Source organism: Pimephales promelas, chromosome 17 (genome assembly GCF_988280905.1).
Source record: "Pimephales promelas chromosome 17, fPimPro1.hap1.1, whole genome shotgun sequence".
NCBI lineage: Eukaryota > Metazoa > Chordata > Actinopteri > Cypriniformes > Leuciscidae > Pimephales > Pimephales promelas.
In genome coordinates, this window is record NC_142785.1 from 3,056,173 (window position 1) to 3,071,616 (window position 15,444).

General features: G+C 35.9%; 1 protein-coding gene across 1 annotated transcript in view; it reads left to right on the top strand.

Moving 5' to 3' along the window:
- Positions 1-15,444, top strand: part of antxr1c (ANTXR cell adhesion molecule 1c) — a 39,453-nt gene that overhangs the window by 2,656 nt on the left and 21,353 nt on the right. The window contains exons 2-8 of the mRNA XM_089121770.1: positions 11,583-11,654; positions 11,766-11,837; positions 11,913-11,994; positions 12,077-12,107; positions 12,186-12,259; positions 12,340-12,408; positions 14,306-14,386. Coding sequence (XP_088977896.1) covers positions 11,583-11,654; positions 11,766-11,837; positions 11,913-11,994; positions 12,077-12,107; positions 12,186-12,259; positions 12,340-12,408; positions 14,306-14,386 — 481 coding nt within the window. The remainder of the gene's footprint in view (positions 1-11,582; positions 11,655-11,765; positions 11,838-11,912; positions 11,995-12,076; positions 12,108-12,185; positions 12,260-12,339; positions 12,409-14,305; positions 14,387-15,444) is intronic.

A 15,444-nucleotide genomic window follows, 5' to 3' on the forward strand; every position in this document is an offset into this window, starting at 1 on the left:
GTCCCGCTATATATATATATATATATATATATATATATATATATATATATATATATAGTGGTATGAATACGTTTTGGCACCCATGCTAAAGTTGCCTAAAAAGAGGAATAAAAAATCATCTTTTGGATATTGATTTTAATGCCTTAATTAGAAAAATGAGGAAAAGTCCAACCTTTAAGGACACCAATTTTCTTTGTGAATGAATAATGTATTATAAATAAATAAATGTTTTTCCTTAAAATACAGGGTGCATAAGTCAGGGCACCCCTATGTTAAATTCCCATAGAGTCAGGCAGATTTTTATTTTCAAAAGCCAGTTATTTCATGGATCCAGGATAATATGCATCCTGATAAAGTTCCCTTGGCCTTTGGAATTAAAATATCCCCACATCATCACACACCTTCCACCACACCTAGAGATTGGCATGGTTTTACTTCAGTTAGCCTAATAGCTGGTTTGATTTGCATTGAAAGATGATCTTATGGAAAGTACCCCATGCCAATCTCTAGGTGTGGTGGAAGGTGTGTGATGATGTGGGGATATTTTAATTCCAAAGGCCAAGGGAACTTTATCAGGATGCACATTATCCTGGATCCATGAAATAACTGGCTTTTAAAAATAAAAATCTGCCTGACTCTATGGGAATTTAACATAGGGGTGCCCTGACTTATGCACCCTGTATTTTAAGGAAAAACGTTTATTTATTTATGATGCATTATTCATTCACAAAGAAAATTGGTGTCCTTAAAGGTTGGAGTTTCCCTCATTTTTCTAATTTAGGCATTAAGATCAATATCCAAAAGATGATTTTTTATTCCTCTTTTTAGGCAACTTTAGCATGGGTGCCAAAACTTATTCACACCACTGTATATGAAGAGTTCAGATGCAAAAGCCTCTAAGTGCCATTTGAAATTTTCTTCTAAAATGATCATTTTTATCAAGCTTGTATATTTAAGTTCAGTAATTTCACTTAAATGACAATTAATAGGTAATCTTCATTGCCATTTAAGTGAAATTACTGAACTTAAATAAACAAGCTTGATAAAAATGATAATTTTAGAAGAAAATTTCAAATGGCATTTAGAGGCTTTTGCATCTGAACTCTTCATATATATATATATATATATATATATATATATATATCAATGGAATATTGGTTACACAATTAGCAAATGGCTAAAAAAGGACCAGATACAAGTCTGGCATCATTGCTTCCACTTCTACTTTCATGTGGCCCAAAGGCTTTCTGGGAAGAGCCAGCCTTGGGTAGTGATTCAGAATCAGTCTAGCAGCCCGTGGCCTGCTGTTTAACAAGTGGAATAAAACAAAGAAGTTGTCCGTGGGAATGCTTAGCGTGGTATTTGCACTGCAGCCCTCAAACCAGACGTCCTTAGAGAAACTGAACTCTTGAGATTTTTGCTGGTGCAACTTTAGAGGTTTAAAGAGATAGTTTACCCAAAAATGATGTCATCTTACTCATCCTCTTGTCTGCCCAAACCGGACTTACTTTATTCTGTGAAACACAAATTATATATATATATATATATATATATATATATATATATATAAAGAGTTCAGATGCAAAAGCCTCTAAGTGCCATTTGAAATTTTCTTCTAGAATGATCATTTTTATCAAGCTTGTATATTTAAGTTCAGTGATTTCACTAAAATGGCAATGATAATTACCTATTAATTGTTATTTAAGTGAAATTACTGAACTTAAATATACAAGTTTGATAAAAATCATCATTAAAGAAGAAAATTTCAAATGGCATTTTAGAGGCTTTTGCATCTGAACTCTTCATATATATATATATATATATATATATATATATATATATATATATATATATAATACATTGATGTAGCTTACACAGGGTTATGGTTTTGATTCCCAGGGAAATGCTTGAACTGATAAAATCTTTTGAATTGGATGTAAGTTGCTTTGGAGAAAAGCATCTGCCAAATGCATGAATGAAAGAAAGCCAATAAAGTCTTTAACGACATAACATTTGCTTTCTTTGTGCATACAAAAAAAAAATACTGAGACATCTTTTTAAAAAAAAAAAATGTCTGTTTCTGTTCCACTGAGGAAAATAAGTCATATAGGTTCGATACGAGATTTTGAAGCCGTTGCTATTCAACCCAATCGTCCATTAACCATGTCTGAACACATATCCTGGTCTGATCTACTTCATCTTCATAAATGTTTTGAAACAAAACTGTGTTAATCATAGTTTTGCTTCCAGTAATTGCTGTTTAGCTTAAGATAACCCAGGCATTGAGTCATCTGTTTTAAAACATCTAGGATAACAGCTGTATTCTCTGAGAGCCATGTTGAGTTTTCCCAATGCGCTCAAATTCAGCTTTACCTGCCGGTGAAGGTCCTGGAACAGTTTTAGGAGACATGCATTCCTAGTTAAATGTTATCACACACCACAAATATGCTTTCTGGATGCAGACCAGAAACTGCTGTGAAGTTTACACAGGGCGTTAAAAAGTATTCGGATATGCTAAATGGCTTGTGTTTTCAGGCCAGAACCGAATACTGAAAGACTAAAATCGTAGAAAATCGCTCACATGACCAGCTCAGATCTGAAGCTATTGTGGGTTAGTGGTTTTCAAAGCCCAGTCAGTTGAACCGGAGTGGAGTCATTCATCGTCTTAGGGTGGGATGCACTACTCAAATATGACAATTTTATTCTTTTTATGGGTTTTTCCTCACCCCTATTCTTTCAACTACATGCCCCCTTTGCAAAACCCCGCCTTCCAAAGTCATGTCAGCCAATCCAAAGTCTGCAAACGGGCAGAGAGTGCTTCTGTAAATTAATGCATACCAAAATAAATCTCCAGTTCAGTATTTGCTGTAACTTTTTTTTTTATACATTTTTCTTTCCTCTTTCGGGGTGAGGCCATTTTTTATTTTCAGCTTGTAGCGACATTTCTGCAAACTATTGTTTCGCTGCACTTGCAAAATGTAAAATGTCCAGCGAGTTGCACTAAAAGAGGGTTTAGTTTCATCTAAAACAGATGAATGTGAATCTGGCAGCGTTTTATGTTGGTTGTTGTATGTATTGAAGCAATTCAGAAATAAAATGTCTGGCTAGTGGTGCTAAAAGGTTAAAAATAACGTCCCATCTCTAAGACCTAACCGATAGTGTTAACAAAAGCAAATGTGAGGTAAAAATGCATTTGCTAAAGCAACCATGCCATTTTATCTGCTTCTTTAAGTCTGATCTTGTGTTTTGTTTCACAAGACTCGTATCAGAAAAGACACACATATGGAGCTGATTGTGTGATGCAAATGCCATTAGTTTACAAATCATGCATGTGGTAAAAGTGTATTTAGGTCATAAAATAGGATAGTGAGGAAAAAAACAATTAAGTCTTTCCAAATCAATCTAATCTGCCCCTGTAATCATAATTGACCTGAAAAGGAATTGAAGTTGTCTATGATTCACTGCCCCTACACCCCTAAAAAACAATTTGTTTGCTGAACAACCATTACTTATAAAAGTAATTAGATTAAACACAAAGAATTAAGTATTCCAATATTTGAGTTCATGTGACTTAATATTTTAGTATTAAATATTAAAATTTAAATATTCCATGTGACTACAGTGGCTCAAGTATAAGTTTATCAAGCGACGTTTCATTTTTCATTTTTGGGTGAACTAACCATTTAAAAAGAAATGCATCCCATTACATATATTTTTAAGAATGTTGCGTCAACTCAAATATTTAAGTACATACAACAAAGGTTTTCTTGTTAACTTTAAGTAAAATTATTCCAAGTTGGGATTACTTAAAAAGCATGATGCAAAAAAGGGTGCATATATAATTTAAGTAAATCCAACACATCATTTTTCAGCTGGAAACAGGTAGAGGCGTGTTTTTCAGGGACCTACTGTACTTTTTGTGTCTCTGTTGTCATTTACAGAGTCTAGGAGTGTCAGAGACACAGTTGGGATATCTCACAACAAAAATTTAATGGGCCAGATTTTCATTTATTCTGAAATGCAGTGAAAAATTAATTAGTGCTAAAAAAGGTGTTATTTTTGCGGCTTATTGCATATGCATATGTAGGAGTTTCCCTTTCAGATGCAGTATTTATGGGAGGAGAGTGTTTAAATGAATCACACAAAGTGATTACATTCGTCAGTTTACTGGTGTTTGCACCATTATTCATTACCACCCCCCCAAAAAAAACGTGTTAAACAAGACGCTAGCTGGTAGATTGTGGAAATGGAAATGATCCTGTTTTGTCTGTGTTTTTTAATTTGCACGTCGTCAGCAGAACTTTCCATTCGGTGCTTTATTTGAATTGCACTTTCATGCTAATTTTCCCTGTTTAAAGGAGTAGTCCACTTTAAAAAAAACTTTTGCTGATAATTTACTCACCCCCATGTCAACCAAGATGTCCACGTCTTTCTTTCTTCGGTCGAAAAGAAATTAAGGTTTTTGATGAAAACATTCCAGGATTTTCTCCATATAATGGACTTCAATGGGAACCAAACGGTTCAAGGTCCAAATGAGAGTTTCAGTGCAGCTTCAAAGGGCTTTAAACGACACCAGATGACGAATAAGAGTCTTATCTAGGACCCTTCGAGTCATGACGCGAAAAAAAATTCGTTCATTTTGATGAACGAGTTCGAACAGGAGAGTCACGAACGCGCATCACAGAACAGAGCAAGGCGAGCATTTGAGCTTATAAAACGTAAACTTTGTTATTTATTTTTGAAATGAGCGATCGTTTCGCTTGATAAGACCCTTATTCATCGTCTGGAGTCGTTTAAAGCCCTTTGAAGCTGCACTGAAACTCTCATTTGGACCTTGAACCGTTTGGACCCCATTGAAGTCCATTATTGGAATGTTTTCATCAAAAGCCTTAATTTCTTTTCGACCGAAGAAAGAAAGACATGGACATCTTGGATGACATGGGGGTGAGTAAATTATCAGCAAAGTTTTTTTTTTTAAAGTGAACTACTTCTTTAATAAGTCTTGCCCTTTGTCTACTATCCCAAAAAAATACGTACGGCCCCTTTAAGGCTGTTTATAAACATGGAGGAGATCATCCAGACTTGTTCTGTTAAACTGCTCTAGGCCTAGAAGATGTTTGAGGACCCAGAGGAGCAGTTAAAACAGCAGTGTCAGGGAAATGTCACCGTAATATTCTTACCATGTCTCACAAAGCAGGAGGAAAGGGAGGTAACGCTGACTTCACATAAACCTAAACCGACACGGTCACGTTTGCCGGTCCTCTCGATTATTAGCGTTAAACAAAAGTCCTTTAATCTGACGTGCCAACAGGTAACTGCTCTCGACAGCATGGAGAAACCGTGTTTTGGTTTCTGGTTCTGGCAGAAACGCAGATCTGAAAAGTCAGTTTAGGATTCGATCTCGGGGGAAGAGATTGGAAGACTGATCTCCGAACAGATGAGACCTTTAAGAGGAACACACTTTTCTAATTATCCCCGTTCCAAATATTGCTCCAGTGAGTCTTCCTGTCTTGGCTCTTGTTGCATCAAACCGCAATGACTTTCACATGTCTTAACATATGTGCAATTATCCATGTATACGAAGAGTTGTGTAACGCGTTTTGAGGGTCATTTAAAAGATGACGTTGCTTTAATTCCTTTCCCTGTGGATTGGGATCATCTTCAGAGTGGAGTTGAAATCTTGCTGTATGTCTTTATATGGTTTAGTATAACCCATTAAAATTAGATCAAAGAGGGGCACCGCAACATATTTCATCAAGGATCTCACTTGAGAATAGACCGCTTCCTTTCCTAATGCTGTTTGCACAGGTGAGAAAACTGCAAGCTAGGCACCAATCCCATGATTGCTGTTACCTCAAGAAAGTCGTGCTTCCAACACAAACAGTGTCCATTGTGATGTTCGAAAACGTGAAGTTGAAAACTGTGGCAAGGCCTCAGCATGACCTGCGTATTCTTGCCAACATTCACCTCCCGGTCTGTTTTGCGCGCTGGCTTTGTGCTGGCCCGTCTTTTGTTGACTGTGTTATAAAAACATCTTCCTCCCACGCCGGTCCAGAAAGAGGTTTTCGGGAGCATTCATCACCATACTTCAGGATAAAGTCATTCGCTTAGCATTTCTCTAGAGGAACACTTCTTTCTTTTTTTAAATAAAAATGTTACTTTATTTGGATATCTTTATGAGGATTTGGTCTGACTGTCACTTCTTGAAATATTAGAAAATAATCAGCCGCTTTCTCCTCTGTCATTTAAACAGCCTGATTTTATTAAACCACTCCCTCAGAAACAGGCAGTGGGCTCAGATTGGTTAGTTTGGGCCGGTGTGTTGTGATTGGCTAAACTGCAGTGCACATTGTCCGGAAAATTCATGCCCATTACCTTTACGGGCGAAGTTGCATGTGTTGTTCCTGTCAAATGTTAATAATGGTGTCGATACTGCCGTATTAGTATGAGCCAGAATCAGACTCAGAAAGCCGCGATGAAGAGAGGCAAGCAGAACCTCCCTAAAGACGGCTCTGAATTGTAATTTGCCTATTTTTTTTTTTACTTTATACACGTTTGTTTTACACAATAGCATTGAACTGACTGGCTACTATATACACAAACAGCGTTGGCATTGGTTTACGTTCTTGATCAAATCGAAAAATAACGTCATAAAGTATGAAAAATACATTTACAACATTAGTACATATACAAAATTCAGGTCCAAAATGTTTATACGTTTTTGTCGTAGACACAAAATAGTATAACTAGTAGCCTAGTGGCTATAAAGCCAGTGCTGGCATTTGATAAAAGAAATACATGCAAATACATTTAAAATGATTAAAGGGGACATATCATGCAAAATCCACTTTTTTAGCCCTTAAATGCATTTTGTTGTATATTTGGAGTGTTTATAAGTACAGAAAAGATGAAATTATTCTCTTCAGGTGCTTTTTTTATTTACCTTTATTTTTTATCATTTACCTTTATTTTACCAGGAAAAAGACTCACTGAGATTAAAATCTCTTTTTCGGGAGTGTCCAAGATAAGCAGCTTAGTTTACATGGACATTTAACATCAAAGTTACAACACACAGACATAAATCTCATTACAAAAATAAAAATATAAAAAAATGCACCTAGTTACAAACATTTACACACAATTAATTTACTCTGATGATTATCTAATAAATATTTAAATTATTTAAAAGAGGTTTTACCCATCTCGGTTCTGACAAAAGGCACACGCAAATTGTAGATCCATTTAGAACGTAATGAATAACTACCAGGTGACTTCTGTTTAATAAGACAACAAAGATAAGAGGGTAAATAACCCAATATAGCTTTGTAAATCAATTGATACCAGTGCTTTTTCCTTCTAATGCTCAACGACGACCAATCTGCATCCAGTTATAAATCTCAATATTATATCTATATAATATATAAATCAGAATATTATATCTTTATATTCTGTTTTGGTCATATTTTTCAACCTGTTCAGATTTTTCTGTTCTCTATGACGTTTTTTGAACAATTACGTCACCGTATTTGTAGCGGAACTGCCAAATAAGGACATTGACTACCGGCCCAACACTTCGAGCAATCCGCCATTATTATTTCTCGCTCCGATTTTGTAGTCCAAACTCAATGATGCAGAAGTTACGAGAGGGCAAGTCAAAATGTTCGGTTGTTGGATGTACGTTAGTGACCTGAAGCACTTCAAGGATTCCCACTTCAACAACATATGCCAGTATAAAGAAGGGTTTGCCGATCGACTTGATCGTCTGAATGAGGGGTAAATTCCTTCTATCAATTAGCTGCTGTGTTTTCTGATGCTTTTCTACACGTAACTTATTATATTATTATTAATACAGATTTTTAGTGGTAAGATTAGACCGTAGTCATTTATCTTGTCAGTGTGCTTGTTTTAACAAGAGAAATAGTCGACTTTCACTAATAACACAAAATAGTTAACTTACATACCACGGCATCCGTATGGAGACGTTGTTCTGCAGGTTCGCCGTCGTCTTTTTCAACTCGCTCGCTCTGGCTCGAATATGTAACGTTAAGGCTTGATGGACAAGTCGTTGACATTTTGTTAACGTGTGAATAAAAATGTTCTTTGAAGCTGTAGTAATCGTATATCTCTTATCAAACTACAATAATGGCCGAACGTGAGGAGTTGAACCGACCGTGAACTCATTGACCTGGAGAGCGGGCGGGGTATGACGCATCTCCTTTTTATTTAAAGGGGCCGCTTCGAAACGACTTGCTCACAGAAGCATATCAGAAAAGGGGCCTGTGGAGCTATAATAATTATGAATTCAGACCCAAGCATTGCAGTTATGCTTTATATAGACCACAAATGTATGATTTATAAGTAAAAATTAGTGATTTAAAAGCATGATATGTACCCTTTTAGTCTTAGCCTACTTACAGGTTGTGGCCCAACAACTGCTGCCTCTGGTTTTAAAGTTGGATCTGCTTCATGTTTTAGTAACAGTTTCTTGTTGAATCCGGTGTTGAACTCGTGGAGATTCTGGAAGCTGTCTTCCGTAAAATGCGCAGCACAGAGAGCTAAAGTACGATTGTAATTTTCAGGAACATTATTACAATGTTTGCAAACTACAGCATCCGTGGGAAGCTCGAACACAGAAGACAGCTGGGTAAACATAACACACTCGACGAGCCACGGAAATATAGCCAAGTTTTTTGCATATTCCGGAGGGAGGGTTAATGCAAATGTATGGGTTAGTGACGTCTAAAACCCGCTGTAGTCCCAGTCGTTTTTGTAGTGCAACTTTGCAGATACTGTTCATGCACCAGCAGCAACATTACACACTATTTAAAATGAAAAAAGTGAAATCGCAATCAACCCCCCTTTAAAAACTTTTTCAGAAGCACCCCTAATTTCACAATCTTTAGAAAGGCCTAGAAATGAAATTCAATTCTGTTTTTCAATTCTTCAGACAACGTTTATTAAATCACGCCTCTGGTTTATGTGTGCGCACGCTCTTCCGGGAGAAGTGCCCATACAAGGAACTGCGCCCCTTATGATGTCATACAGGGCCATATTTGGGGAAAAAACGTCCAAAACTTTTTTTTAAATCACGAAGGAGCACATGTATTTGGCACAGAAATGGTCATACGTCCAATTCGTTTATTGAAACTTTGGCCATTGTTAAGCATGAGCAGAGATGTATAAAGTACTAGAAACCCGGACTTGAGTAAAAGTACAAGTGCTCTATCAAAAAAGTGACTTGAGTAGAAGTTGAAGTGCTCTTTAAGCACCACACTTAAGTAGAAGTACTAAAGTATTCAACATTTTTTGTACTTAAGTATTGCAAGTAGTTTATTTTAAAATTCACTACTTAAGTACTAAAAGTAAAAGTACAAGTATTGCGTCATTTAATGATTAAATAAAGCAGTCAAAAGTTTGAACTAGCAATCAAATAAGGCGCTTTGGCGGGATACAAATTTGCTTTGGTTGCCATTGCAGGAAAACCCCTGCATTAGTTGTCAATGTGTGTGTCAATCAATACCATTACCCTATAAAACTGGCGTGTGATTTAGGCAGCATGAAAGCCAACTTGCAACGAATGATTAGGAGAATTTTTATAATTGTAACGAGTAACTAGCAGAACATTAAAAAAATATCGAAGTAAAAGTATTAAATTCATCGAAAATATCTACTGAAGTAAAAGTAGAAGTATGAGAAAAAAACAATACTCTAGTAGAGTACAGATACAGCATTTTAGTACTTAAGTAGTTCTACTTCGTTACTATACATCTCTGAGCATGAGAAACTCTAACAGTGGAAATAAGAGAGAATGTACACATCCCCTTTAACCACTATTCAAAAGTAACGATCCCATGCAAAATCAGGAAACGGAATGTTCCCTTAAAATGGTCGTTTAGAACGTTCAGAAATAACGTTTTCTAAATGTTCTTAAAGAATCTTAGCAAATTGTACTTGGAACATGTTTACGTTGGGTCAAACTGGCACAGGCACCGGTTTCATAAAGTGACCCAGTTACTGTTATGTCTGGCTTTCAGACTAAACGCGTTACACAGGCCAGACACGGAGCCAATTTCTGCTGTGTGTTTCATTAAGTCAAACTGACTCAAGCTCAGATCAGTAGACTCAATTAGTTCATTTCCCATTTGTCATCCAGCACTAATGAATTAGCACGGGTTGGGACTGAGACAGGAAATGACCAGCTTTTACAGCTGCGCCTCAAGGGTCAACGTTTGATGGCTCTGTTAAAAAACTGCCTCATCCTTTCCGGAATTAGTTAAAAGCATTGATAATTAATTTGAAGGATTCTCAGTTGTATTGATCTAATGCATTTAACCCTCTGATGGTCCTCGGTCACTTCTGACCGAATAATTTTCTGTTTTTTTTAATTATTAAAAATCACAGCTTCACCGGAAGGTTATGATACTTGGTGACTTTTTTGGCAATTGGTATGTGAATACAAAAAAAAATTGAGTTCATGATCTGAGCATGCTAAGTGGTCGTAAAAAAAAAAAAGTTACTTTTGTGGTCTTCGGTCAGAAATGACCGACCCATAGGAAATGAATGGAAAATTTACACACACAAAAAAACAAAAATTCTCTGAATTTTTGTTTGTACAATCTACAAATCAGCCACGATTCTTAAAAGAAGTTTACCGCAGTAAAGGGGTGACACTCTACAACATCAAGAGTGCAAAAAATGTACACACACACAAATACAAACACACTTTTATACACATACACACCAATAAATTCAGACTACCTAATAATCTGTTTTGAATTTTTAAAAATCACAGCTTCATTGAAATGTTACGAAACTTGGTGATAGTTCTGGCATTAGGTATGTGAACACAAAATAAAATTGAGGTTATGATCCGAGCATGCTAAGTGGTCATAAAAAAATTTGTCACGATTTTGGTCTTTGGTCAAATTATGACCTCCATAGGAAATGAATGGGAAATTGACAAAAACACAAAAAATTCACAATTTTTTATTTATTTATTTATTTATTTATTACAATTTTTTTAATAAGAAATAGTTTTTGAGATTGTTTCAATTATATATTCAAATCCACCAAAAAAAAATGTGTTCATAAACAGCTGGGGAATTCACATGCCTCTCTATAGAGAGCTGTACAGTGGTTACACCATGATTCTACGCTTTTTCTCTATACTGTAACCAGATGGTGCTAATTTTCTTCAAAAAATATTTTTTTTCTGAAGGCCTAGACTCTATATTAAACAAAAATACTGCATTAATATTAAAAATAAATAAATAAATAATATATATATTGAAAAATATACATATATTTCCATTGAAAAAATAGACCATAAATATTGCATAAATATTCATAAAATCAATCAAATTGTCTCAAAATACTAAATTAAAAAGAAAAAATATTATAGAACAAAAATAAATTGCATTGGTTTTACTGGGATGGAAGAAGTTTCATTTTTAGGTGTCCGGTCACTTCTGACCGGGAAGGCCCAGGACGTGACTCATTAAGGAAGACCATCAGAGGGTTTAAAGGGTAAAAGCAGGAGCATCCCATTTATTGATTTTCTTTTTTCACCTCTTTCTCCTCAGGTCAGGAAGTGTCAAAAACCACTGGGATGAAATCTACGCTTTTGTTGAACATTTGGCTGAGAAATTCACCAGGTACCAAACTGAATGAATGGCGAATCCCAGTTGCATAAGGTTTCTAATGTGTGTTATAGATGATTTCACAAATTTGTAACCCTGTCGGGTCTGTTTTTCATCGTCTCACAGTCCTATGCTGCGAATGTCCTTCATCGTCTTCTCAACCAGAGGGACCACAATCATGAGACTCACAGAAAACAGGTGCAGAAAGACACGTTCTGTAGTGCTTCACATGTGTAGAATTGAAATTCTCATTTTTATTTTCATTTTTCAAAGGGAGACCATAAGAAAAGGCCTAAATGTACTAAGACGAGAGATCCCAGGTGGAGATACATTTATGCATCTGGGTCTAGAAAAGGTAAAATGCTCAAATTAAAGCTGTTTTTCACTCGAATGTGCTCGGCTTCTTTTTAACAATGTTATCGAATCTCCATTCACAGGCAAACGAGCAAATACACCAGGAAAACTTTGGTAGGCTTCGTTTTAAGACCACTGATGTTATTAAAGTTTGTTCTTACCAACAATGACGATCTTCGCTCCACTTTGTAGGAACTGCGAGTGTCATAATTGCATTGACGGACGGTGAGCTTCAAGAACATCAGCTGATAGCAGCTCAACAGGAGGTAACTAGCCTTCAGTCTTCATTATTTAGAAATCTAATGGCTTGTGTTTTCTAATTAAGAATGTTTGATATCGAATCCAGGCAGCACGAGCTCGGGGATTGGGTGCAATCGTGTATTGTGTTGGAGTTAAAGACTTCAATGAAACACAGGTGAGGATGATGGCTTTTGTTGATGGTTTCCTAAACTTGTACACATGGGGCCGGATTTACCAAACAGGGCTAATTAGCGTGAGAACGTAATAGCGGCGACGGAAGTGGAAAGATCTGCGCGTGATCTAAATTAAAGAACACTTTACGTGCTTTTTTGGGGCGGTAAATAATGGCGCAAATTGTAAATAGCAGTAAATTGATGAGCACAAACTATAAAGAATACCCTTGCATGATTAATTTCTTACTCCTACCATCAATTTTGCGTCTGAAAGTGAAACTCCTACATATGCATGTGCCAGAAATGTCAGATGCAAACATAACCATGTCCACGCCTTTTCAGTGTTAATTTATCATTTTATCAATTTTTATTATTTGTCTTACAGTAAGTAAATCCTGACAGTCGTTTTTTTAACCCTGGTGCAAGTTACAAATTAATCTGGACTTAACAGTCAGTTATTGGAGTGCTTTTTCATTGCCTTTTTTCCCCATCTCATTTTTTAGAAATCATCATAAATTACTAAATTATTCGAAAGTTTACAATTTCGAAAGCATCATTCAAAAGCTTAAACATCTTCCTGTGAAAACTGTTTTGAAATGTAACTTTAAATTGAAAGTTACTTTTAGTGGGCTTAAAATATTTGTGATATCATCTTCAAATTTTGAACACAACTTAGTTAGACATATATTTTAGAGTCCAAATTATTTGGATAATTGTATAAAATAAAAATGTTTGCTTTACAGTAAACTTAAACTTCTATAACTTTTGTACACTTTCATTATTTGAAGCTGCTGCAATAATCTGAGTGTCTTCTTTAAATAGAGATCAGTTTTACCAAAGCATTCATGAATTACAACTATTAAAGGAGTAGTTCACTTTTGAAAAAACTTTTGCTGATAATTTACTCACCCCCATGTCATCCAAGATGTCCACGTCTTTCTTTCTTCAGTCGAAAATAAATTAAGGTTTTTGATGAAAACATTCCAGGATTTTTTCCATATAATGGACTTCAATGGGGTCCAAACGGTTCAAGGTCCAAAAGACATTTTCAGTGCAAACTGTTCAAAGGGCTTTAAACGATTCCAGACGATGAATAAGGGTCTTATCAAGCGAAACGATCGCTCATTTAAAAAATAAATAACAAAGTTTAAGTTTTATAAGCTCAAATGCTCACCTTGCTCTGTTCTGTGACGCGCGTTCGTGACTCTCCTGTTCAAACTCGTTCATCAAAATGAACGAATCTTTTTCAGAGTCATTTGGTTCATTCAACGAACGAATTGACTCGAAAAAAGATTTGTTTGTTTTGATGAACGAGTTCGAACAGGAGAGTCACGAACGTGCATCACAGAGCAGAGCAAGGCGAGCATTTGAGCTCATAAAACTTAAACATTTCTATTTATTTATTTTGAAATGGCCGATGGTTTCACTTGATAAGACCCTTATTCATCGTCTGGAATCGTTTAATGCCATTTGAACAGTTTGCAGTTTGCATTGACACTGTCTTTTGGACCTTGAACCGTTTGGTTCCCATTGAAGTCCATTATATGGAGAAAAATTCTGTAATGTTTTCATCAAAAACCTTAATTTCTTTTCGACTGAAGAAAGAAAGACATGGACATCTTGGATGACATGGGGGTGAGTAAATTATCAGCAAAAGTTTTTTGAAAAGTGAACTACTCCTTTAAAGTCTATGCTCAAAAAGGAGGGAGGCAGTTAACAGATGAAACTAGTATCAATAAGTTCTTCCATCTAAAAAACAATGTTGGAGACTCTTCCTAAACCCTCAAGTGTGTACTTACCGGAGAATGTAATTCAGTATAAGCCATGCACTTTATATGGTGGAAACCAGTTGAAATCAACCAGTCGCAACTAAATAAACATCTGTTTTTCCCGTTCTAGCTGGCTACCATTGCGGACACCAGTAAGCATGTGTTTCCGGTGTTGGGAGGATTCCAGGCACTGAGAGGAATGATTGACTCGGTAAACTTGAAGCTTGTGGAAGATTCATTAAGAATGCATTTTGTGACTCTTTCTTATTTAAAGGAGTAGTTCAGTTTTAAAAAAAACTTTTGCTGATAATTTACTCACCCCCATGTCATCCAAGATGTCCATGTCTTTCTTTCTTCAGTCTGAAAGAAATTAAAGTTTTTGATGAAAACATTCCAGGAGTTTCTCTATATAATGGACTTCAATGGCAACCAAACGGTTCAAGGTCCAAAAGACAGTTTCAGTGCAAACTGCAAACTGTTCAAAGTGATTTAAATGATTCCAGACGATGAATAAGGGTCTTATCAAGCGAAACAATCGCTCATTTAAAAAAAATGGCTCAAAGATCTAATGGTCGCATTGCTCTATTCTGTGATGAGCGTTCGTGACTCTCCTGTTCGAACTCGAATCTTTTTTTGTGTCATTTGGTTCATTCAACGAACGAAATGAACGAGTTGACTCAGGAAAAGATTTGTTCATTTTAATAAACGAGTTCGAACAGGAGAGTCACGAGCATCACAGAACAGAGCAAGGCGACCATTTGAGCTTATAAAACTTAAACTTTGTTATTTACTTATTAAATGAGCGATCGTTTCGCTTGATAAGACCCTTATTCATCGTCTGGAACCGTTTAAAGCCCTTTGAACAGTTTGCAGTTTGCACTGAAACTGTCTTTTGGACCTTGAACTGTTTGGTTCCCATTGAAGTCCATTATATGGAGAAAATCCTGGAATGTTTTCATCAAAAATCTTAATTTCTTTTTCTTTTCATTTATCTTCATTTATGATCTCTATATGAACATTATGAGTTTTTGGTGAGAATGGAGGGACATAAATCTTAATTTGTGTTCAGAAGATGATTTGGAAAGAAATGAAGGTGGAATCAATTATTTTTTGGGTGAACTTTCCCTTTAATGCTGAAGTGTGGATTTTTTTAAAAAAAAAATCCAAGCTTAATATCCGCCTTATTTTTCAATGTAGAAGTAAGGTATTTCCTGTGAATGTGCCAGACTACCAATCATTACTGTAGCTACTATGGGTAAATAACTACAG